The sequence below is a fragment of the Pan paniscus genome, chromosome 7 (assembly GCF_029289425.2).
Source record: "Pan paniscus chromosome 7, NHGRI_mPanPan1-v2.0_pri, whole genome shotgun sequence".
NCBI lineage: Eukaryota > Metazoa > Chordata > Mammalia > Primates > Hominidae > Pan > Pan paniscus.
The window spans coordinates 49,442,312-49,468,491 of record NC_073256.2 but is presented as its reverse complement, the minus strand read 5'-3'; the positions used below and the strand labels follow the sequence as shown (position 1 = coordinate 49,468,491).

The 26,180-nt window shown below is 37.5% G+C and overlaps 1 protein-coding gene across 1 annotated transcript in view; it reads left to right on the top strand.

Moving 5' to 3' along the window:
• The first annotated feature begins 531 nt into the window (after positions 1 to 531).
• TEX15 (testis expressed 15, meiosis and synapsis associated) overlaps positions 532 to 26,180 on the top strand; it is a 64,010-nt gene continuing 38,361 nt past the window's right edge. The window contains exons 1-3 of the mRNA XM_055116438.3: positions 532 to 602; positions 1,931 to 2,075; positions 19,722 to 19,887. Coding sequence (XP_054972413.2) covers positions 600 to 602; positions 1,931 to 2,075; positions 19,722 to 19,887 — 314 coding nt within the window. The 5' untranslated portion in view covers positions 532 to 599. The remainder of the gene's footprint in view (positions 603 to 1,930; positions 2,076 to 19,721; positions 19,888 to 26,180) is intronic.

The window sequence follows — 26,180 nt, the reverse complement described above, 5'->3', positions numbered from 1 at the left end:
ACCTCGTGATCCACCCACCTCGGCCTCCCAAACTGAATATGTAACTTAACTGTAGTTAAAGACAGTATTGAGGATTGTGCTTTGAGGATTGTCCCAGCACTTGGCTGTTCAAGTAAAGTATATTCAACTGATTATTCTTTACCTTTATGTGCTGTTGTTACAGGTCATGACTAATCGAAGATGTTTTTATAGCATAAGGCATTCTAAACTATTTTCCATTCTTCCCCTTACTAAACTGCGAGGTGAACATGGCAGCCTTGACAAGTATCTCTAGAGCTGGTGCATCTTAGGAGTATTCTTGTTAGAAAGCAGTACCCCACTATTGTCTGTCATTGTGGCTGAATGGAAGAAGGGCTGGCTTTCTTCTCTTTTTCTAGAGGTCTTTTTCATTCCCTGATCCATGTTTGATTGGGTGATTGCAAGATCACCTTTCATAAAGAACAGGAGGGGATTAAGAGGGACATCCTTGTGAACCTTCTTAGAACCTTATCCTTTGTGATCTTTCTGTAGAATTTTAGCATCTTTTAATTTGGATTGTGATCTAATGTTGGAACTAAGCAGTTGATAGGTGTCAGGAGGGCCATCAACCATGTTACGAAATGGTACGAAAAATACCTGCTTATATATATTTCCCTGTGTGTATACTCCATAGCTTTCTTTTGAAATCCAGCCTGAGTTCTACTTAAAGAGGTTAAGAATCAATATTTGGCAGGGGATGGAGGTTGCAGGGGAGTTTGGGGAGAGAGAGAAAGGAGAGGGAAAAAGGAAGGGGAGGAATATTTTTGATACTTCTGGTATAGCAATATTTGATGTTGTCTTAAGCATTTATAGAATGATACCATGGAACAGTAGTCAATAAGCGATTGGCTGTTGTTGGCCATCAGCTGTAGGAATAGTCAGCAATAGTTAGTTTACAACTTTTTGAAGTTTCTTCTAAAGCCAGAGATATTGATTTAAAGAGAGTATCGTTTTAGTCACAGAAATGTATAGGAAAAAAAAATGCTTTTTAAAAATGGAGTATTTGGGCTGGGCATGGTGGCTCATGCCTGTAATCCCAGCACTTTGGGAGTCTGAGGCAGGAGGATCACTTGAGCCCAGGTGTTCAAAACCAGCCTGGGCAACACAGAGAGACCCTGTCTCAAAAGAAAGAAAGAAAAAAAAATGGAGTATTTGGTAAGAATTTTACCAAATGTGTATAAAAATTGTTATGGGTGTAAGTTTTTGAGCTTTTCAGGAGCAAGGAGACTTTTGGTTACCTAATAGCAGTTACATGAATTACGAGGAAAAAATGCATTAGAAACAAAAATTCATATATATATATATATATATGAAATATATATGTGAAATATATATATGCGAAATATATATATGCGAAATATATATGTGAAATGTATGTATAAGTGAAATATATATATATATATATATGCGAAATATATATATTGAGATAGAGTCTTGCTCTGTCGCCCAGGCTGGAGTGCAGTGGAGTGATCTCAGCTCACTGCAACCTCCGCCTCCCGGGTTCAAGCTGTTCTCATGCCTCAGCCTCCCAAGTAGCTGGAATTACAGGTATGTGCCACCACACCCAGCTAATTTTTTTGTATTTTTAGTAGAGACGGAGTTTCACCATGTTGGCCAGGCTGGTCTCAAACTCCTAGCCTCAAGTGATCTGCCCACCTCAGCCTCTCAAAGTGCTGGGATTACAGGCGTGAGTCACCATGCCTAGCTGATATTTTTCATATTATATAAAAACCAAAGTTGTAAACTCATTTTCTTTTTTGGGTAACTGGCAAATTGAGATGGAAACTTTCTGACAGTTGACTAAGAACATTTTACTATTTACTTTTGTTGAAGAACTTTTAAATGATTGTACTGTCATTGCCTTTTATGTATTTATTGACGTTTTTGCTTAATAACCTTGGGTTGATTTTAGGCCAACAAAATGGAAATGAAAGAAACTGCTAAACAGGATACACTGTGGCAAATGAGCTCAACTAGCAAACCCGTGTTGAATACTTGTGAAGTCAATCCTTTGAAGAAATTCACCATTCCTAAGATCAGGAGGACAGCTGAGAAAGGTAATATTTCTGTGGTTGGGAATTTTTTTAGTAACTATTACTGTATTTCTCTGATTCTTAGTTTATGTTCATCTTTTATTTTGACTCTATATAAAATTAGGTTAATTCAGGTCTCTAATTCCTTAAACATACATGTACTTATGTTTCCACTCAAAATAGAATAGACGCATGTTCTGCATCCTTCCCACTAAGTACACCTAAAAACCCTGGACATTTTTATGAAACAAATATGAAAAGACTTTTGAAACTGGAGAGAAGACCAACCAACTAGGGAATGTGAGACTCAGGGAATGGCATAGCAGTAAGTTCCCTCAATTTTCTTTTTGTTTCCTCCATATCTCAGACTAGATGCCCCCAACACAGAAATGCCAGCTGGCGCAGACCTCCCCCAAAAGCCCCAAGAAAAACCTCTTCTTTCTTGCCAGTGAACTAAGAAAAGGGCAGCCTAGAAAGTTGGAAACCTGTTTGACATTAAATATACCCCTCCCGTTTCCCACTGGGGTGATGGCAGAGGAGGTTGAGTGGGGATCCTGGACTCTGACCCCCTACCCAGCAGGAACAAGGTACCCCTTTCCTTCCCCATGGTGCCAGTGGTGATCCATGTAGGATCACACAGCAATAATGCATTCCCTTCTGTGCCATCATCCTGCTCCTGCAATGTCAGTTGATACCTACCCCTGCTTTGTGGTGATGAGTTGTCCTTTCCACTAGGGTTAGAGTCAGTGAACAAAGTGGAGAGCCTGGACCTCCACCACATCCAGCAGTAACAAGGCCTCCTACAGTGTTGGTGGAGGATGAGTGGGGACCATGGCCTTCCAGCCCTTTGCAGTGGTAACAGGATACTCCCCAGGGTATAAATGGAGGCCCTGTGGAAAGCCAGAACTTCACCTCTGCATAGTATTAAAGAGTCAGTGCTCTCCTTTCCCTGCCAGCCATTGTTCCTGCCAGCACAGTTTTAGTAAAGTCTTGCTGAAGTGAAAGATTAAATATAATCTAGAGTCTCATAAAAATGCCCCAGTTGACCAGGATATAGTAAAAATCGCTCATCTTAACACACACCAAGAAAATCTCAACTTGAATGAGAAAAGATACTCAATAGATGCCAACATCAAGATTGACACAGGTGTTGGAACTATAATTAACTGAGAGACTTTTAAAGCAGCTACCATGAAGATACTTGGACAAGCAGTTACAGACACTTTTGAAACAAATGAAAAGCTAGAAAATCTCATCAAAGAAATGAAATATGTAATAACTGAATAGAAGACTTAGAACTGAAAATTTAATTAAAATAAAAACTCAGGCAAAAACTAATAGAACTGCAAGGAGAAATAGAGAAATCCACTATTACAGTTGGAAATACCCCGTTATCAGAAATGGGCGTATCCAACAGACAGAAAATCACTAAGGACATAGTTGAACTCAGCAACACCATCAGTCAACTTGATATAATAGACATCTGTAGACTATTCCATTCAACAGTAGCACGTTAGACATTCTTCTCAAGCACACACAAGACTCACCAAGATAGACCATACCTTGGCCATAATACACGTTAAGAGACTTGAAATAGTGGAAATCATACAGTCACCTCTCAGACCATGTATTAATCCATTTTCATGCTGCTGATAAAGACATACTCGAGACTGGGCAATTTACAAAAGAAAGAGATTTATCATGGACTTACAGTTCCACGTGGCTGGGGAAGCCTCACAATCATGGCAGAAGGCAAGGAGAAGCAAGTCACATCTTACATGGATGGCAGCAGGCAAAGAGAGAGAGCTTATGCAGAGAAACTCCTGTTTTTAAAACCATCAGATCTCATGAGACCCATTCACTATCATGAGAATAGCACGGGAAAGACTTGCCCCCATAATTCAGTCATCTCCCACCGGATCCCTCCCACAACACATGGGAATTATGGGAGCTGCAAGATGAGATTTGGTTGGGGGGACAGAGCCAAATCATATCAGACCACAATGGAATTAATTAAGATGATCAAGTAGGGGGCCCACACTAGATATAAGTAACCCAAAGATAGCTGGAAAATACCCATATTCTTTGAGATTAAACAGCACACTTCTAAATAATAAAAGCATCAAAGAAGAAATCTCAGGAGAAATGTTAAAATACCTTGAACTAAATGAAAAGGAAAACAAAATTTGTAGGATAAAGCAAAAGCAGTACTTAGAAAGAAATTTATAGCATTGAATGCATGTATTAGAAAACAAGAAATATCTAAAATCAGTAATTTACGTTTACACCTTAGGAAACTAGAAAAAAGAGGACAAATTAAATCCAAAATAAGCAGAAGAAAATAATAAAAATTAGAGCAGAAATGAATGAAATTAAAAACAGGAAATTAATAGAAAAAAATCAACAAAATGAAAATCTGGGTCTTTGAAAAGATCAGTAAAGTTGATAAGCCTCTACCCAGGATAACTAAGAAAAAAAAGGGAGCACAGATTACTGATATCAGAAATCAAGAGAGGACATCACTACAGATCCTATGGGCATTAAAAGGATAAGGGATACTATGAACAACCCTGGGCCCATAAATTTGGTGACCTAGATGAAATGTACCAATTCCTTGAAAGACACTATCTGCAAAAAGTCACACAAGAAGAAATATATGATCTGAATAGGCCTAAATCTATCTATTAAACAAATTGAATCAATAACTAATAACCTTCCAATACAGCACCAGGACCAGATAGGTTCACTGGTGAGTACTAGTAGACATTTAAGGAAGAAGTTATACCAATTCTTTACAATCTCTTTCAGAAGATACAAGTAGAAGGAATATTCTCTGACTCATGCTTTTAGAGGAGCATTATTTTAATACCAAAACAAGTTAAAGAACTTAGAAGAAAACTACAGAGCCAAGAAAAGCTCAACATCACTGATCATTAGAGAAATACAAATCAAAACCACAATGAGATACCATCTCACGCAAGTCAGGATAGAAGTTATTGAAAAGTCAAGAAACAGTAGATGCTGGTGAGGCCGTGGATAAATAGGAATTTTTTACACCATTGGGCACTGTGGCTCATGCCCTGAGGCTAGGAGTTTGAGACCAGCCTGTGCAACATAGCAAGGCCCTGTCTCTAGAAAAAAATTTAAAAATCAGCCTGTGTGGTACAGTAGTCCTAGCTGCTTGGGAAGCTGAGGTGGGAGGAACGCTTGATCCCAAGAATCAAGCAAGAATGTAAATGTAAATTAGTTCAACCATTGTGGAAGACAATGTGGCAATTCCTCAAGGATCAGAACCAGAAATACCATTTGACCCAGCAGTCCCATTACTGGGTATATACCCAAAGGAATATAAATCATTCTGCCATAAAGACACATGCACACATATGTTTATTGCAGTAATATTTACAGTAACAGAGACATGGAACCAACCCAAATGCCCACCAGTGATATAGACTGGATTAAGAAAATGTGGTATATATACATCATGGAATATGCGGCCATAAAAAGGAATGAGATCATGTCCTTTTCAGAGACATGGATGAAGCTGGAAGCCATCATCCTCTGCAAATACAGGAACAGAAAACCAAACACCACATGTTCTCACTTATACGTGGGAGTTGAACAATGAGAACACATGGACACGGGGAGGGAAACAACACACACTGGGGTCTTGTTGGAGGGTGGGGGTCAAGGGAAGGGAACCTAGATGACATAGGTCAATAGGTGCAGCAAACCACCATATATCTATGGCACACATATATCTATGTAACAAACCTGCATATTTTGCACATGCACCCCAGAACTTAAAGTAAAATAAAAAATTAAAAAAAAAAAGAAAATACTGAGAAGGAATAGCCAGGAATCGTTATCTCCTGGATATTCAGCTGTGGTCTCTGAATCCATAGGATGAGAGTTGGTTAAATTTAAAGAGCTGCCTACACTTAAACCATCTAAATTCAACATTTGGGAAGCTGAAGCAGGAGGATGGCTTAAGCCCAGAAGTTCAGGCCTGCAGTGAGCTGTGATCACAGCACTGCACTCCACTCTGGATGACAGAGTGAGACCCTGTCTCTAAAAAAAAAATAGAGAAAGAAAAATAAAATTGACATTAAAAAACAAAAAACTACAGGGCCAGTCATGGTGGCTCATACCTGTAATCCCAGCACTTTGGAAGGCCAAGGTGGGAGATTTGTTTGAGCCCAGGAGTTTGACACCAGTTTGGCAACATGGAAAAACCCCATCTATACAAAAAATACAAGAATTATCCAGCCATGGTGACATGTGCCTGTGGTGCCAGCTATTCAGGAGGCTGAGGTGGGAGGATCACTTGAGCCTGGGAGGTCAAGTCTGCAGCGAACCATGATTGTGCCACTGTGCCACTGCACTCCAATGTGGGCAACAGAGTGAGACCTTGTCTGCAAAAAAAATAAAAACCACAGACAATATCACTCATGAAGATAGATGCAGAATTTTTCGGCCAAGTATCAGCAAATCAAATTCAATAATGTATAAAAAATTTTATAGCCGGGCATATGCCCATAATCCAGCACTTTGGGAGGCTAAAGTGGGAGGATCACTTGAGGCTAGAAGTTTGAGACCAGCCTGTGCAACATAGCCAAGGCCCTGTCTCTCGAAAAAATTTTTTAAATCAGCCTGGCATGGTGCACACCTGTAGTCCTAGCTACTTGGGAAGCTGAGGTGGGAGGATTGCTTGATCCCTGAAGATCAAGGCCACAGTAAGCCATAGTCACACTTCTGCACTGCAGCCTGGGCAAGACTCTGTCTTTAAAAAAGAATTTCATACCAGTACCAACTGGAATATATCCCAGGTATGTAAGTCTGGTCCAACATTTGAAAGTCAATTAATGTAATCCATCATCTAAAGAGGAAAAATCATATGATCATATCAATAGATGCAAAAAAAAAGCACTTGACAAAATCTAACACTTGTTCATGTTAAAAAGTTTTCAGTAAACTAGGAATAAAGAGGAATTTCCTCAACTTGATTTTTTAAAAATCTACAAAAAGCTTTCAGCTAACTTAACAGTGAAAAATTTAAAGCTTTCACACTAAGATCAAGGCAAGGATGTCTGTCACCACTGCTTCTCAACATTGTACTGGAAGTACCAGCTAATGCAATAAGGCAAGAAAAGGAAATAAGGAAATAAAAGGTATACATATTGGGAGAGAAAAAAGAAAACTGTTCTTTCTCACAGATGACATGATCTTATCTATAGAAAAATCAAAAGAATCCACAAAAAACCCTCCTGGAGCTCATAAGCAATTTTGGGGGAAGTTATAGGATATAGGTTAATGTATGATATTGCTTTTTTATATACCAGTAATGAACAAGTAGAATTTGAAATTTAAAACATACCATTGATATTAGCACCAAAAAAATGAAATACTTGGGTTTAAATCTAACTAAATATGTACAAAGTCTATATGAGGAAAACTACAAAACTCTGGTGAGAAAAATCAACCCAATAGAGAGATTTCACGTTTATGAATAAGAAAAGTCAGTATTATCAAGATACCAGTTTTTCCTAACTTGATTTACAGATTCGACATCACCTGAATCAAAACCTCAGCAAGTTATTTTGTGCATACCAACAAACTGATTCTAAAGTTTATATGGCACACGGTTTCAGATATGGAAGGAATAAATTTTAAGGTCTCTTGCACAACAGATTGACTATAATTAATAATTGTGTGTTTCAAAATTGCTAAGTACATTTTAAATATTTTCATCACAGAAAATAAGTATTCAAGGCAATGGATGTGTTAGCTTGATTTAATCATTCTGTGTTGTATGCATATAATATCACATTGTACCTCTTGAATATATACAATTACAGTTTTTCAATTTACAATAAAATAAAAATTAAGAAAAAAAGTTTATATGGAGAGGCAAAAGACTAAGAATAGCCAACTCAATATTGAAAGAGAACAGTCAGAGGACTGACACTACTTCAAGACATACTATAAAGCTACAGTAATTAAGGCAGGGTGGTGTTGGCAAAAAAAAAAAAAAAAAAAAAAAAGCAGACAAATCAAGCAATGGAACAGAATAGAGAACCCAGAAATAGAGCCATGTAAATATAAACTGATCTTTGACGAAGAAGAGGCAGGAAAATAGAACAAAGTCTTTTCAACAAATATTGCTGAAGCAACTGGACACCCACATGCAGAAAAGGGAATCTAGACACAGACCTTAACATCCTGCACAAAAATTAATTCAAAATATACCTCAGACCTAAATGTAAAACACAAAACTGTAAAAATTACAGAAGGTAACATATGAGAAAATCTAGATGATGTTAGGTTTGGCAGTGACTTTAGTTGCAATACCAAAGGTGTAGCTTGTGAAAGAAAGGATTGAATAGCCAGACTTTATTCTCTTGACAGTGTCTTTTGCAGAACAGAAATGTTTAATTGTAATAAAGAGAAAATATTTCCAAAACACATATCAGATAAGGTATTGTTATCTGAAATACATTAAAAAATTCTTAAACTCAACAATAAGAAAACAAACAAGTCAATTTAAAAATGAGCCTGCCGGCTGAGGCAGGAAAATGGTGTGAATCTGGGAGGCAGAGCCTGCAGTGAGCCGAGATGGCGCCACTGCACTCCAGCCTGGGTGAGAGACCAAGACTCTTTTTTTTTTTTTTTTTTTTTGAGACAAAGAGCCTGCTGGGCACGGTCACTCATGCCTGTAATCCCAGCACTTTGAGAGGCTGAGGCAGGTGGATCACCTGAGGTCAGGAGTTCGAGACCAGCCTGGCCGACATGGAGAAACCCTGTCTCTACTAAAAATACGAAAATTAGCCGGGCATGTTGGCGGGTGCTTGTAATTCCAGCTGCTCGGGAGGCTGAGGCAGGAGAATCACTTGAACCCAGGAGGCGGAGGTTGCAGTGAGCCAAGATTGCGCCACTGCACTCCAGCCTCATCACAAGAGCGAAACCCTATCTCAAAAAAAAATCAAGAAATTAATAAACATGAGCCAAAGACTTTAGCATACACTTCACCAAAGAAGATACACAGATGGCAAGCATATGACGAGATGTTTCACATCATATGTCTTCAGGAAAATTCAAATTAGAATAGTGAAATACCTGTACACACCTATTAGAATGGCCCAAATCCAGAACACTGATGACATTAAATACTGGTGAGGGTATGGGGCAGCAGAAACTCTGATCCATTGCTGGTGGGAATGCAAAATAGTATAGCCACTTTGGAAGACAGTACAGTGGTTTATTACAAAATTGAACATACCCTTACCATATGTTCCAGCAATTACACTTTTGGTATTTACATAGATAGGTTAAAAGCCTATGTTCACATAGAAACCTGCACACAGGTGTTTATAGCAGCTATACTCATAATAGTTAACACTTGGAAGCAACCAAGATGTCCTAATGTAGATGAACAGGTAAAGTGGTATATCCAGACAATAGAATATTATTTAGCACTAAAAAAGAAATGAGCTATCAAGTCATGAAGAGAAATGGAAGAATCTTAAAAGCACATGTTGCCTTTTTAGATTGGCTGATTGAATGCAGTCTATCTAAAAAATTTACATACCATATGTTTTCCATTCTGGAAAAGGCAGACAGTAGAAAGATCAGTGGTTGTTAGGGTTTGGGACAGGGAAGAGGGATGAAAAGGCAGAGCACAGAGGACTTTTTTAGGGCATTGAAACTACGAGCCTGGGCAGCGTAGTGAAACCCCATCTCTGCACAAATTAGCCAGGCATGGTGGTGCACACACCTGGTGACATAATCCTAGCTACTTGGGAGGCTGAGATGGGAGGATCACTTGAGTCCAGGAGGTCGAGGCTGCAGTGAGCCGAGATCGCACCACTGCACTCCAGCCTGGGAGACAGAATAAGACCATCTCAAAAAACAAAACAGAGGAAACTACTCTATGTGATACTACCATACTCTGGATGACACTATGGATATTTGCATTGTACATTTTTTAAACCCATAGAATGTACAACACCAAAAGTGAACCCTAATGTAAACTATTGACTTTGATAATGATGTATCAATGTAGATTCATCAGTTGTAAAAAAAAAAAAAATGTACCACTTTGGGGGAAGATGCTGATTGATAATGGAAGAGGCTGTGCATGTCAGAGGGCATAGGGTATATGAGAAATCTTTGTACCTTCCTCTCAAATTTTGCTGTGAACCTAAAACTATTCTAAAAAAGTCTGTGAAGTCTGGGTGTAGGGGGCTCACGCCTGTAATCCTGGCACTTTGGGAGACTGAGGCGGGTGGATTGCTTGAGGTCGAGACCAGTCTGGCCAACATGGTGAAACTCCGTCTCTACTAAAAACACACAAATAAATAGCTGGGCGTGGTGACTATTCAGGAGGCTGAGGCAGGGGAATTGCTTGAACCAGGGAGGTGGAGGTTGCAGTGAGCCAAGATTGTGCCACTGCACTCCAGCCTGGGTGACAGAGCAAGGCTCTGTCTCAAAAAAAAAAAAAAAAAAAAAAAAGTTTGTGAAGGAAAAAGAAAAATACTCAGTGGGTTCAAGAGAAGAATAGAGATACTCTTCTATTTCTATTCTTCTAAGAATAGAAATTACTCAGCCTGAACAACACAGAGAAAATAGAAAAATGAACAGAACCCAAGAGACTTGTGGAACAATAACAAAAGATCTAACATCTTTGTCCTAGTGCCAGAAGGAGAGGAGAAAGAGTGTGGGGCTGAAAAAGTATTCTAAGAAATATTGGCTAGAAGTTTCCCAAACTTGGTAAAAAGCATAAACCTATACATCCAAGAAGCTGAAAAACCCCAAACATAAAACCCCCCAAAAATTCATGCCAATGCACATCATAATAAAACTTTAAAAGCTAAGAACAGAGAAAAAATCTTGAAAGCAACTAGAAAACAACCACATTATTTACAGGGGAAAAAATTATTTGTCGAAAGATGTCTCATTAGAAATCATGGAGTCCAGAGGAAGTAACACCACATTTTTCAAATGCAAGAAATAATTTTGAACCCAGAGTTCTGTACCCAGCAAAAGTATCTTTCAGGTATGGAGGTAAAATAGATATTCTCAGATAAAGTAAAACTAAGAATTTTTCATCAGCACACATACCCTTAAAGAATAGCTAAAAGAAGTCCTCCAAACAGAAGCTAGTAAAGAAGGAAACTGAGAACATTAGGAATGAAGGAAGAAGTAAAAAAGGTTAAACATATAGGTAAATATAATAGATCATCCTTCTCTTGAGTTTTCCTAGTTATGTTTGACAGTTGTAGCACAAATTACAACACTCTTTGATGTGGTTCTCAGTGTATTTAGAGGAGGTATTTCAGATAATTATAACATGAGATGTTACTATTACAGGGAACTAGATGAATGGTATATGAGATCTCTCTGCATTATCTTTTACAAATGAATCTAAATAAATATCTCAGAATTAAATTGTTTTAAACAGTATAGGTAGATCAAAATGGAATTTTAAAAATATTCAGGCAACCCACAGGAAGGCGGGAAAAATGAAATAGAAAATCAAACGGAAGGAAAAACAGAAAATAAATAATTAAATCATAGGCTTAAGCCCTAACATATCATTACTTGTATCGAACATGCATGATCTAAATATACCAATTAAAAGACACGTTGACAGAATGGATTAAAAAAACACAACCCAACTACTGTTGGCAAACTCATTTCAAATGTAGTGATATACGTTGATGGAATGTAGACATATGAAAAAAGATAGGCCATACAAATAATAAAATAAGAGTGACTATATTAATAGTGGATAAGTAGACTTCAGAGAAAAGAAAATTTCCAAGAACAAAGAGGGATGTTACTTAATGATGAAAAGGTCAGTCCACCAAGTAGATACAGCAGTCTAAAATATGTATATCAGATGTCAGACCTTCAGAATATATGAAGCAAAACTGATAAAACTGAAAGGAGAAATGAACAAATTTTGAATTATAGTTGGAGACTTTGTACTCTCAATTGATAAAACTAATCAGAAAATCAGGAAGAATATTGAAGAATCTAACACTGTCAATCAACGGGATCTAATTGACATTTATAGATTATTGTACCTAACAGTAACAGAATAGACCTTTCAAGCACCTGTGGAACATGCATCAAAACAGACAACATCTTGGGCCATGAGATACATGTCAACATAGTTAAAGGAATTGAGGCTAGGCGCAGTGGCTCACGTCTGTAATCCCAGCACTTTGGGAGGCTGAGGTGGGCAGATCACGAGGTCAGGAGATTGGGACCATCCTGGCTAACACAGTGAAACCCTGTCTCTACTAAAAATACAAAAAAATAGCCAGGCATGGTGGCGGCTGCCTGTAGTCCCAGCTACTTGGGAGGCTGAGGCAGGAGAATGGTGTGAGCCCAGAAGGCGGAGCTTGCAGTGAGCTGAGATTGCGCCACTACACTCCAGCCTGGGCGACAGAGCAAGACTCCGTCTCATAAATAAATAAATAAATTGAAATCATACAGAATATGTTCTCTGACAACATGCAAACAGAAAAGTAAATCTCCAAAGACACTTGGAAAGTAAGTAGGAGGCATGGGGCTTGCTTGAGGCTAGGAATTTGAGACCAGCCTGGGAAACATAGTGAGACCTTATCTCTGCAAAAAGTAAGGTAAATAACACATTTTGAAATAGTCATGGGATTTTAAAGGAAATATATAACTAAAATGAAAATACAACATACCAAAATTTGAGGGACATGGTTAAAGCATTGCTAACAAGGAAGTTCATAGCACTAAATGTTTACATTTGAAAAGAGGGAGTGTTTCAGATCAATAATCTTAAGCTTCCAACCTTTAAGAAACCAGAAAAAGAAAGGCTGGGTGCAGTGGCTCACGCCTGTAATCCTAGCACTTTGGGAGGCCGAGGCAGGTGGATTGCCTGAGTTCAGGAGTTTGAGACCAGCCTGGGCAACACAGTGAAACCCCCGTCTCTACTGAAATACAAAAAATTAGCCAGGCGTGGCGGTATGCGCCTGTAATCCCAGCTACTCGGGAGGCTGAGACAGGAGAATCGCGTGAACCCAGGAGGTGGAGGTTGCAGTGAGCCAAGATCGTGCCATTGCACTCCAGCCTGGGTGACAGAGCAAGACTGTCTCAAAAAAAAAAAAAAAAAAAAACAAACCTGTCAAGATGGAAGGATAATTAATGTAACTACAACAAAAAGATGGTTGTTTGGAAAGATCAATTAAATTGACAAACCTTTATCAAGTCTGACAAAGGAAAAAGAAGCCATAAATTACCACTATCAAGAATGAAATGGGTTATCACTACTGGCCCACAGGTTGTATCAAAAGTACAAACTGTTAAACACATGTAGTTCTAAATAGATCATTTAAATAGTCTTACAACAATTAAATGTAATTCATGGTTAGAAAGGAAAGTTTAAGGCCCAGATGGTTTCACTGGAGAATTCTAAAGATTTAAAGAACAGAAACTATACAATCTCTTCCAGAAAATAGAAATTGAGAGAATAATAATATGAGATTAATATTACCATGGTTCCAAGATGAGACCAATATCATATGGAAAACACCCCACAGACCATTGTCCGTGATAATTGATGCAGATATCCTAAACAATATTAGCAAATGGAGTTCAATATTTAAAATGAATTATTGCACACAACTGAGAGGTGAATGTTCTCTTGCACCACTCTTATTCAACATAATACTGGAAGTTGTACCCAGCACAAAAAGCCAAGGAGAGGAATTAGCAGGTATTCAGATTGGAAAAGAAGAAATAAAATTATCCCTATTTGAAGAGAACATGATGGTCTGCATGGAAAATCCTAAGGAATCTTAAAAAAAAAGGAAAGGAAAACTTGGCAACTAGTAAGTTCAGCAAGGTCACTGGATACGATGAAAACAGAAAAAAACAATTGTTCATTTGACTTATAAACAACCCAGGGGTTAGGGGCACTGATCCCGCCCCCACCCCCTCCCCAAAACACACAGCTGAAAAATCTGCATATAACTCACTCCCCCAGAACTTAACTTTTAACACAAATAGCCTACTGTTGACCTAAAGCCTTACTGATAACATGAACAGTTAATTAACACATAATTTTATATATGTATTATATGCTACTATACTTTTACAGTAAGAAAGGTAGAGAAAATGTTACTAAGAAAATCATAAGGAAGAGAAAATATGTTTACTATTCCTTAAATGGAAGTGGATCACCATAAAGGTCTTCATCTTCATCATCTTCACATTGAGTAGGCTGAGGAAGAGGAGGTGTTGGTCATGCAGTCTTAAGGAGTAGCAGAGGTGGAAGAAAATCCAAGTATAAGTTGTCCCACTGTTCAAACCCATATTGTTCATGAGTCAACTATACTTTTAAATACTAGCAAAGAACACATGGAAATAAACAATTTTTAAAATACCATTTAAAATAACTTTGGGCAGCCGGTCATGGTGGCTCACACCTGTAATCCCAGCACTTTGGGAGGCTGAGGCAGGTGAATCACCTGAGGTCAGGAGTTGGAGACCAGCCTGGCCAACATGGCGAAACCCCATCTCTACTAAAAACAGAAAAAAATTAGCTAGGCGTGGTGGTGGGTGCCTATAATCCCAGTTACTTGGGAGGGTGAGGCATGAGAATCCCTTGAATCCAGGAGGGGGAGGTTGCAATGAGCTGAGCTCACGCCACTGCATTCCAGCCTGGGTGACAGAGCAAGATTCCATCTCAAAGTAAAATAAAAGATAATAACCTTAAAATGAAATACTTAGGTACAAATATAACAAAATGTGTAAGGTTTCTATGTTATAAACTATAAAATACTGATTTTTTTTAAAAAAAAAGGAAATCTAAATAAATGGAGAGATGTAGTGTGCTCATGGATTAAAAGACTCAACATAATGACATCAGTTCACCACAAATTTATCTGAAGGTTTATTGCAGTTCCTATCAAAATCCCACTAAGATGTTCATAGGTAGGCAAGCTTATTCTGACACTTACCTGGGAAGGCAAAGAAACTAGAATAGCTAAAACAATTTTGAAATAGAAGAAGTATATGGAAATACTCTATCCACTGTTAAGCCTTAGCATATAGCTGTAGTAAGAAAAACAATGTGACCACAGAAATAGACACACAGATCTGTGGAGCAGAATAAAGATTCCGAAAACAGACCCATGCAAATATGCTCAATTGATTTTCTTTCCATTGATTTTTAACAAAGGTGCATTCAGTAGAGGAAAAATAGTCTTCAAGAAATGTTGCTAGAGCAATTGGACATCCAGAGACCAAAAAAATGAACTTCACCGTAACCTCATGCAAAAAATAATTCCGAATGAACCTTGGGCTTAAATGTAAAATGTGAAGCTATAAAACGTCTAGAAGAAAACATGAGAGAACATCTTCAGGATCTCAGCTTGGATAAGGAGTTCTTAGACATGATACCAAAAACACAATCTATAAAAGAAAGAAGAAATTCACTTTCATGAAAATCAGAAACTTTTGCTCTGCGAAAGACTCTGTTAGGAAGGTGAGAAGATAAGCTAGGAATGGGGAAAAAAGCATTTGCAGATCATTTATCTGAGCAAGGACTTACATCTAGAACATATAAAGCACTTTCAAAGTTCAATAGGTAAAAAAAAAAAAAAGGCAATCCAGTTAGAAAACAAGAAAAAGACATGAATAGACTTTTCACCAGAGAGAATACACTGATGGCAAATGGGCTTATCAAAAGATGTTCAACATCATAGCCATTAAGGAAATGCATATGAAAACCACAATGAGTTGTAACTATATACTTGTTAGAATAGCTGAAAAAGAAAACAATAACAGTACCAAATGCCAGTGAGGATGGTAGACACCAACTCACTCGTGTATTGCCATTAGGGAATGTAAGATAGCACAGCCACTCCAGAAAACAATTTGGCATCATCTTTAAAAACTAAACATGCAGCCATGCCCAGTGGCATGTGCTTGTAGTTCCAGCTACTCAGGAAGCCAAAGCAGGAGGATTGCTGGAGCCCAGGAGTTCAAGGCCATCCTGAGCAACATAGCAAGACCCAATCTTTGAAAAAATAAGTAAGCACGCAGGCCAGGCACAGTGGCTCACTCATGTATTCCCAGCACTTTGGGAGGCCGAGGCAGGTGGATCACCTGAGGTCGGGAGTTCAAGACCAGCCTGACCAACATGGAGAAACCGCATCTTGACTAAAAAAAATAGAAAAATTAGCCCGGCATGGTGGCGCATGCCTGTAATCCTAGCTACTCGTGAGGCTGAGGCAGGAGAATCACTTGAACCCGAGAGGCAGAGGTTGTGGTGAGCCGAGATCGCGCCATTGCACTCTAGCCTGGGCAACAAGAGTGAAACTCCGTCTCAAAAATAAAATAAATAAATAAGCATGCAACTGCCATATGATCCAGCCGTCCTTCCCTTGGGCATTTTTCTCTGGCAAACAAAAAATGATGTTCACACAAAAACCTATACATGAATGTACACAGCAGCTTAATTTGTAATAACCAAAAACTGACAACCACCCAAATTTCTAATGAGTAAATGGTTAAACAAACTATGGCACATTCATACCATGGTATACTACTTAGCAATAAAAAGAAACAATCTACTCATATAACAACTTGGTTGAATCTCAGAGGCAGTATGCTAAGCAAAAAAAAAAAAAAAAGCAATCTTTACATGTCTCACACTACAAAATTTCATTTACAAACATTCTAGAAATGACAAAAGTATGCATACGGAGAAGAGAGTAATAATTTTCAGGATTTAGGGACAGGGTAGGAGAATGGGGGTGTGGGAGAGTTTCAGTATGAAAAAATATATAAAGGAGTGGCAGAAGGGATGTCTCTGGTGATAGAGCAGTTCTGTATCTTGGGGTGATTGTTACACAAATCTACGTGTGATCAAATTACATACAACTACACACACAAGTGGATGTAAAACTGGTTGGTAAAGTCTTAATAAGGTCTGTGGCTTGTACCAATGTCATTTTCCTAGTTTTGATACTGGATTATAGTTACATGTTTCCACTGGAGGAAACTGGGTTAAGGGTACACAGGACCTGTGTACTGTTTTTGCAACTTCCTGTGAATCTAGATTCATTTCAAAATAAAAAGTTATACATCCACAAAATCATCATGTTATAAAACTATCAAAATTTCTACATCATATGTTATGAAACTATCAAAATTTGTAATAATTATTACAAATACTAAAATGAAAATCATTTTGGGGGTCAATAATAGAATTAAAAATGGGAATGAGGAATGAATTGTTACTGAAATCAGCTGGTTATAGTGTTTTATATTGTTTTTGTCATTATGTTAACTTCTGTTGATAAGCTAAATTTAAGGGGCAAATTGTTAATTAGGTTCATTTATATGGAAGTTGCCTTAAACCTTCTATATAGTCAATCTTCATTATTTGAGGATTCCATGTTTGTGAATTTCCTACTTGGTAAAATTCACAATCAACAGTCAGCAGTGCTTTTTTGTCCGAACTTGTTACTCAGCAATGCTTTCACAGACATGCACGTAGGGGTCTAGAATTTGAGTCACCCAATGCATGCATTCTCATTTAAGGTCAAATGAGGCCATGCTCTGCTTTGTTGTTTCAGCTCTCATACTGCAATAAGTGTTCTTTTCCTAGTGATGGTGCTACATTGTTGTATTAGTCCTATTTTTTTAAATAAAAGATTTAATTGACTCACAGTTCCCCATGGCTGAAGAGGCCTTAGGAAACTTACAATCATGGCAGAAGGGGAAGCAAACATGTCCTTCTTCACATGGAGTCAGGAGAAAGAAGAGCTCAGCAAGGAGGGAAAGGCCCCTTATAAAACCATCAGATCTTGTAAAAACTCACTATCTCAAGACTAGCATGGGGGTAACTGCCCCCATGATTCAATTACCTTCCACTGGGTCCCTCCCATGACACATGAGATGATGGGAACTACAAGATGAGATCTGGGTAGGGACACAGCCAAACCATATCAATTGTTAACATTTTTGTTGGTGATTTCACTACTTTAAATGGTCTCCAAGTGTAATGCTGAAGTGTGGTCTAGTGTTCCTAAGGTCAAGAAGGTTATGATATGCCTTACAGAGAAAACACATTTTAGGTAAGCTTCACTCAGGCCTGAGTTCAATGTTAATGTATTTCCAGGGAGAGGAGGAAGAAACTTGCCAATCTGTACATCAGGCCTCACCAAAAAGTGCTAAGGTAACATCTATAGTGCCTGATGAAACTCTGGGAAAGATAGAAAAGCAGCTAAATTTATAGATTCATGAGATTTCGTTATGGCTAATAAAAAAAACATAGTGGGCAGCATTGTTGTTAAGCTAAAAGCTGGAAGAACTTAGGTCACATTACCCAGAGTCAGGAAAATGTTAAACCCTTCTTGGCTAGTGCTATTTGACTCAAACATTTCAAAAGGTGATAGATGCAATATGAAAAATATTGAACTTGCAGGCAGATGGGTTCTGCAGATCGGGATGTTAAGAAAGAATTTTTTTAAATAACCAGCTAAATGTCACATAGGAAAATGGAAGAACAAGTTTTCAAAACTGATGAGATTGGTTTGTTTTATAAAGATGTTGGCAGAAGAATCTACATAATGCAGATGGCATTTTGGTGGTCAAAAATTTGACCAGGATCAGCACAGTGGCTCTTGTCTGTAATCCCAGCACTTTGGGAGGCCACGGTTGGAGAGGATCGCTTGAGCCCAGGAATTTGAGACTAGCTTGGACAACATAGCGACCCCATCTCTACAAAAAATAAAAGAAAAGCTAGCTGGGCATGTTGGGCCTGTGCCTGTAGTCCCAGCTACACAGGAAGCCAAGGCAGGAGGATCGCTGGAGCCCAGGAGTTAGAGGTTACAGTGAGAAATGATCATACCACTGCACTCCAGCCTGGGCTACAGAGTGAGAGCCTGTCTCTAAGGAAAAAAAAAAAAATTGACCAGATGCCCACAGTAACTTAACCCTTTCCTTTCCCCCAAGAACAGTAGTTTGTGACACAGTGTTTGTGACTCGATGTTGGTGGGAACTTTGTAGAATATAACTACCACCAATAACAAGAGTCAATTATATTTGCTCCTTGCTTTCCTCTGAGTTCACTTCCATAGGATTTTATCCTTTTATGCATCTATTTACTACAGCAATGGTGGAGATGCTCACTGTCCTAAGAAAGTCTGTTTCCTCTTTCACATGCCACTGTATCAGGCAGCATCTTACACACATGTTCTTGTACTTTTGCAAATCAAAATAACCCAATCATTTTCTAATGTGTAGATTGCCTTATCTTTACGTGGCAAATACTCATGCACTAACAGTAGCTGCCAGATTTGTGTAATGATGTGCATTGTACAGTCAGAGTTGCAACATCTTAAGTTGAAAATTCTGGGACTGTCATATCTGTATGTGTCAACTTTTAAGAACTCTTAATAGGTATGTGGAGAAAATCATGGTTCATATTTTCATTTATATCAAGTATAGGAGGTCTACATTACTGTTGTAGAATCTTAAATACCAATGGTTGCCTTATGTTGTTAATGAAAATTCCAGTACTTAGTTTTTTTTGTGTCTTAGAGATACAGTTGTCATTGTACAGATGTCCAATAATGTCATTTTAAATACAACTGCTTTCTCTTTTTCTACCTTTAGTTTACTTGTCACCTTGTTACACCAATAGTAGAGAGTATAGTTTTATACATGATACTCTTAACCAGTGCAGGCTTGATGTAAGCTGTGATCTGCAGTCGTTATGGCAGTTTGGGGATACAAAACTGGTTCACAATGAGGAACTGGAAAAAAATTTTACTGCTAAGAGGTAAGTTACTATGATCTAAACGTGTTTGAGATTTTGTTGTGTTTGTTACTATGGAGTTTTATGCTAATTCATTTCTACCATATGAGATTTAGTAAGTTATTACTAAGAAAACACAGATTATTTTTTGTTACATTCTCATAGTCTTTTGTAACATTGAAAGCCAAGTGTGAGATTTGATTAGTTTTATGTATTAATGTAGTGAGATTTCAGACACCTCCTTCCAATTTTTTAACCTTGATAAATTTTTCAGAAACATGCATCAGCACCTTTATTAAGCAGGCAATTTGTAGATCCCTCACACCTCCTAGATAATGTAAAACTGCAGTCGAAGTAATCAAAAAGTAACTTCTTTTTACTCTTGAACCCAGCCCTTAAGAGACTGGGTTGATGTTTTAATTTGAGAGGATTGTAGCCAGCTGTTTCCAGCTATTCCACTAGAACTATTCTATGTTGATGCCATTTCTCACACATAATTTTTTAAAGTACTTCTCCAGGTTTTTTGGAAGGCATATTATTGTCATTTTGATAAGAATAAGAGCATATGCAAAGTTCTCATTGTAAGCATTTTTAATTATAGGTATAGATTTTGTGTAAGCACAATTTAGCATTCCTATATTTTCTTCTAACTTGTCTCCTTTGCCATTTCTCACTGTTTAACTTAAAACCTTACTAGAGCTTGATAGACCCACATGTGGAACTCGTTTTGGAATGTTTTGGCTTGTTTATTTTAGAATTGATTCCTCTTGATTCAAACATGCTGCCACACTTGGTGTCTGTTTGGAGATTTGGAATTAATGGGAATGACAGAATTTGTTGTGGTATATTGCCTTTCCTCTTAAAAACACAGTTCTGTAGGTAAAAAGGACTGGGTATATCCAATGACTTCCAAGTTGAAAAACACTTTGATCAAAAATGAATTCCTGACACTGTTCTTTGGTTTTGCTTATTTTGGACATTAAAATTTTTGTCCTTTCAAACAAGTTATTTCCCCCTGTTAGTGTTATGGAAAAGTTAGAACAAGTACCCAGTGATAGGGCATGTTAAAACATTGTAAATGACCAACATGTATAGGATTTATTGTTTTCTTAGCTATTTGCCCAATTAGACAAAAACTCATTTGTTTCCCATAGTTATTTATACTCATTTTATGGTACTTACTACAATATATTGATTTGTGTCTCATTCTCCTAGTATATTTTGAGTTTTATCTTGTTTTTGTGTTCAAAGTGCAAAACTGAGTCTGGCAACACAAGCCAGTTTGAATGGGTTTCTGTACTTGAAGTCAACGATAACCCAACTGGAACTGAATTTGGTACTGGGAAAGGGGTACTTGTAGGTAAGAGATTCTAAAATAGGGATTTACTTCAAGAGAAGAGGGCAATGAGGAATCCCCACCCCTCCAGTATTCCCAAATGGGAAATTGGTGATAATCTGTACCTTAGGGCACAGATCCTGTGTTTCATGAGGCTGTAGTTTTTGAGCAAATTCCTACCAAAAACTCAGCATATTAGAGTGCCTTGACCATTTCCCGTTTAGACACAAGAAGTATTATTTTCTCAATCATAGAAAATTCAGATTCAATAAAAAAGAATCACTTTGTGGCCTAGTTTCACAGTTCAGCTTTGCAAGATTAGCTTGAAATAGGTAATTAATCCTTTCCAAAGTTAGGGTGAATATGGGTTTAAAAGGAATGAGATTTAACAGGGGATAAAGATGTGGTAAAGCACAAATCTGTTGCATTAAATCTTTCCCAAATAACTCCTTTTAAATATTTTCTGCCTAGTAAGTCGAACTACTCAAGTTTATACAGCAAAGATACACGTTGCTTAATGACAGGAATATGTTGTGAGAAATGCATCATTGGGCAATTTCGTCATTGTGTAAACATCGTAGAGTGGAATTACACAAACCTAGATGGTGTAGCCTACTTATACACCTCAACTATATCGTATACCTGTTACTACTGTAGACATTATAAACACTGTACACTTAGGCTACGCTAAATGTATTTTTTAATTTTCTCAATAATAAACCTTAGCTTACTGTAATATTTTTACCTTATAAACTTTAAAAGTCTTAACTTTTTGACCCTTTTGTAATAACATTTAGCTTAAAACACAAATACGTTGTGCAACTGTACAAAATATTTTTATCCTTATTCTATACACTTTTTTCTGTTTTTTGTTTTTTTTAACTTTTAGAACTCTTTATTTAAAAACTTAAGACACAAACACACACATAAGCCTAAAGCTACACAGGGTCAGGATCATCAATATCATTGACTTCCACCTCCACATCTGTCCCACTGGAAGGTCTTCAGGTGCAGTAACATGCATGGAGCTGTCATCTTCTATGATAACAATGCCTTCTTCAGGAATACTTCCTGAAGTACTAGCCTGAGGCAATTTATTTTAATAAGGAGAGATAATATACTCTAAAATAAAAAGTATAGTATACTAAATACATAAACCTACAACATAGTCATTTATTATTAACAAGTATTGTGTACTGTACATAATCATACATGCTATACTTTTATATGACTGGCAGTGCACCACCATCACCACATACATGAAAGTGATGCATTACGCTATGACATTGTGAGACCTAAGATATCACTAGGCAATAGGAATTTTTCAGCTCCATTATAATCTTACGGGACCACCATTGTATTTTTAGTTTGTCGTTAACAAAAATGTCTACTATGGCACATGACTGTATTTTAAATGCAATCTGGGGGTAGAAATTGATAGTTTCAAGTTGAAATCCACTATATGAAGTTCATTATAGATTGAGGGCCTTGGATGGTGGGAAGGTCCCAGAGGCTTGTTGCCAAGAGACAGACATTCTTACTCTCACCCGTTGTCTGAACAAGATCTCCTGCTATAGTTACTAGCCTTTGGAATTTTGAGAGCAAGGAATCCCAGCTACTTCTTTACAGAATGATATACTTGTGCTAAGGACAAGTTAATACTGACAATTGTTAGCATTCTTTACTTTTTAGAATTTAATTGTATTTTTTCCTCCACCATTGTATTTTGGGTTTAGATAATTTAAACCTAGCTGTAAGTCACCTAAAGGAACGTTGGTTATTTAGATCTATATCCAGATCTATTGGAAATGAAGGCATTTCATCCATGTGATCATCATGGATCTGGAGTTGGATGTAGTAATTCAGTGAGACTTTGGGTTGTTCCCTCCTTGTGAGGTGGATTGAAAGTGCTTTGTGTGAATGAGCGTTTTTGAAAGTATATGTGTTAGAAGAAGGGTATGTGTGAAAAAGCATAGCCAAATGAGTAGACTGCAGTTTTCCTAACAATTCTAGATCATCTTTTATAATTAGCCTAACCATTTTTTGTCCAATTCCCCTTGCTTTTATGAGTTTATTGATGTACAAGCCTAGTCGTTATTTTTAAACAAACATAGCATAAGACTTGCTTGGAAATCCTGGGAAGGTGAAGTCTGTTTCTCTTCTGGTGGCTGTGAGCAAGGAAGCCTCGTTGCTACCAGCTTTCTTCTTGCGACCATCATGGGAGCTGGATGTGGATAAAGATAAAGCTGTGCACAGCAGAGGGAGAGTTGTGGGGAAAAACAAGTTCTTCGTATCATTGAGGGGCCAAGTTCAGAATCTGCGTGTGGTAAGCAGCATAATGCTTCCCCAAAGATGTCCACATCCTACTCCCCAGAACCTGTGAATATATCACCTTACATAGCAGAAAGGACTTTGCAGGTGTGATTGAGGTTACAGACCTGGAGATGAGTGATTATCCGAGGTGATATTAGTGGGCTCAGTTTAATCACAGGAGCTTTTAGTAACAGAAGAGGGAGGCAGAAGAATGGATCAGAGAGCAGAGATGAAAGAAAAAAGATATGAGGGGGACTCAGCTTGCCTTTTCTGGCTTTGAAGATGAAAAAAGGAGATTATGAGCCAAGGATTGTGGGTAACTTCTAGAAGCTGGGAAATGTCCTTGCTGGTAATTCAATTCTGCCAACTTGGAAAGAGATCCTCCCCTAGAACCTCAGAAAGGAACACAATCCAGACAGATGACACCTTGATTTTAGCCCAGTGAGAGTCATGTCTGACTTATCTGCATAACTAAAATAATAAATTTATGCTTTTTAATCCATTAAGTTTGTGAGAATTTGTTATAACAGCAAAGGAAACAAAGTCTTATATCTGGAGTTGGGTGGCATTAGCACATTTCTTAAATATTGTGGAATCCCAATTTCTCTTAGCTGTCAGCATTTTGGTTCTTATATTGCACTTTGGGCCAGCTGGATACTGAGTTCTTATCACTAGCAATCTGATGGATTTGAAAATTATTAAGTTATCTTTAAAGATCTCCAAAGAAATAATTTTATTTTCTTTGTTATAAAAAGAATACTTACTTGAATACTTTTAATCTCTACTTTAGGCAACCCCCCACCCCATAGCTAAATACCTTGTATGAACTTGTGTTTCCGCTTAAACTTAGAGATAAAATACTTCCCAGAGTTTTATTTATTGCGCAAAAAATTACCTACTATGTGTAGGTTGTCTTGGAACCTATTTTAAATGATGTAATTAACTATAACATAGGCATTCCATCCAAAGCACTTATACTTTGTTGTAGTTAGCTTAAATGAGACAGTATGGTAGCACAGAGTAAATTAAAAGTTCCTGGTCTACAAAAAGATATACAAGATTCCAATTCTATTTCATCCACTCGGCTTCTCTATTATATGAGTTTTCTCATCTGTCTTTTACATTTATTTACTTAATATTTAATAAAATATTAGTTAAAAAGTAATGACCAAAATTAAAAACCCACAAGCAAGAGTATAACTACAAATTCTAAGACTTGAGTGTTGTGTTGATTTTGAGCTTTCCACCCCAGAGCTTAAAGTACATGCAGGGTTCAGAGGTGACAGACTTTGACATCTATCCCTCATTAGTATTGCTGCAGAAAAACATGGGGAAACATTTCTAGAAAATTATTCTTTTATGTATTTTTAAAATTTAAGATAATATAAATATTATTTTAGCACAGATTCTGATGCATATTAATGTCTTTTGGTAAAAGAGTACTTTGTATATGCTAGTTCTTCAGATTCTTACCCAGTTACGTTATCAAGCAGGTGAAGCTCCCTGCCTGATGCACTAGAAGTCAGTACTATGATACCGGGTTTTTGAGAAAAGAAAAGCTTTTATTGCAAGTAGACTCACAAGGAGATAGGCGGTCAAGCTCAAATCTGTCTCCCCAAGCTAGCTTTAAAGCAGTAGTTTTATTAGAAATGGTTTGGGGGTGGATCCTAGGATCTTTAGGTGATTGGTAGAAGGAAAGGGAGGTGTAGAAAGTCCTTGGGCATGCACAGTTGTCTCTTTATGCTTCCTCATGGGTCCCATGTGCAAATTTGGGGGGAGTTAGTATAAAACACACGGTGGAAACTCAGGCTGTGATGTCAGCAAGCTTATTGTGTATAAACTTCATTTGGCCAAAATGGTTCCAAATGATTTCAGCTGGTCTTGTTACAAGCGGAGGGAGTTTGAGTATTTCAGTAAGTTTTCTTATATGCCATCCTGCAAGCTTAAGAATTTCTGCTAGTCAATGGTTTCTTTAATTCTTGGGGACACAGTTTCAATTACATGTTACTGTGTACAGAAAAGAGTCTTTAGGCTCGTTTTACCTATTGTTTCTGAAATGGAAGTCTTGAGACTCAGAGTGTCTGTCATTTAAAATCATGATTTAGATCCTGTCGTCTGAATAAATTTGGAAAGCCAACCTTTTATGCAATTTTTAGAGCCAGAAATAGATCAAAAACTAACTTTTTTATAGGTCATTTTTTTACTAACATATTTAGGCCCATTTTTTTTTCAAATATAGTTCTGAAGACATACTGAAAAATAAAAAGTATTAGTAGTATAATTACCAATACAAAACTCCAGGGAGTATTTTCTACTTCAATTTACAGAGGATTTTGAGCCCCGGATTAGATTTTTATTGTTATATTTGTTTCATTCCACTGAAACCCTTGTGATGATATAATGGTAGTCAGGAAGATGACCAGGTTAAAAAAAAAAAAAAAAGAATTTAGCCCAAAATATCCCTGGTGCCACTGTGGAAAAACCCTGCTGTAGGGTTTACATTATACATCTTTAATTTATTCTGTGTACCTTCAAATGTTACTTTTATGTATAGTGTAAGAATCTTAGACAGTGATCTTAGTGGTTCACGGAATCTGATGTCAAGTTGAAATCAAGAGCAGGAAATGCCAATTTGTGGAGCCAAAAGTTAAGGCTGACATTTCTAGGA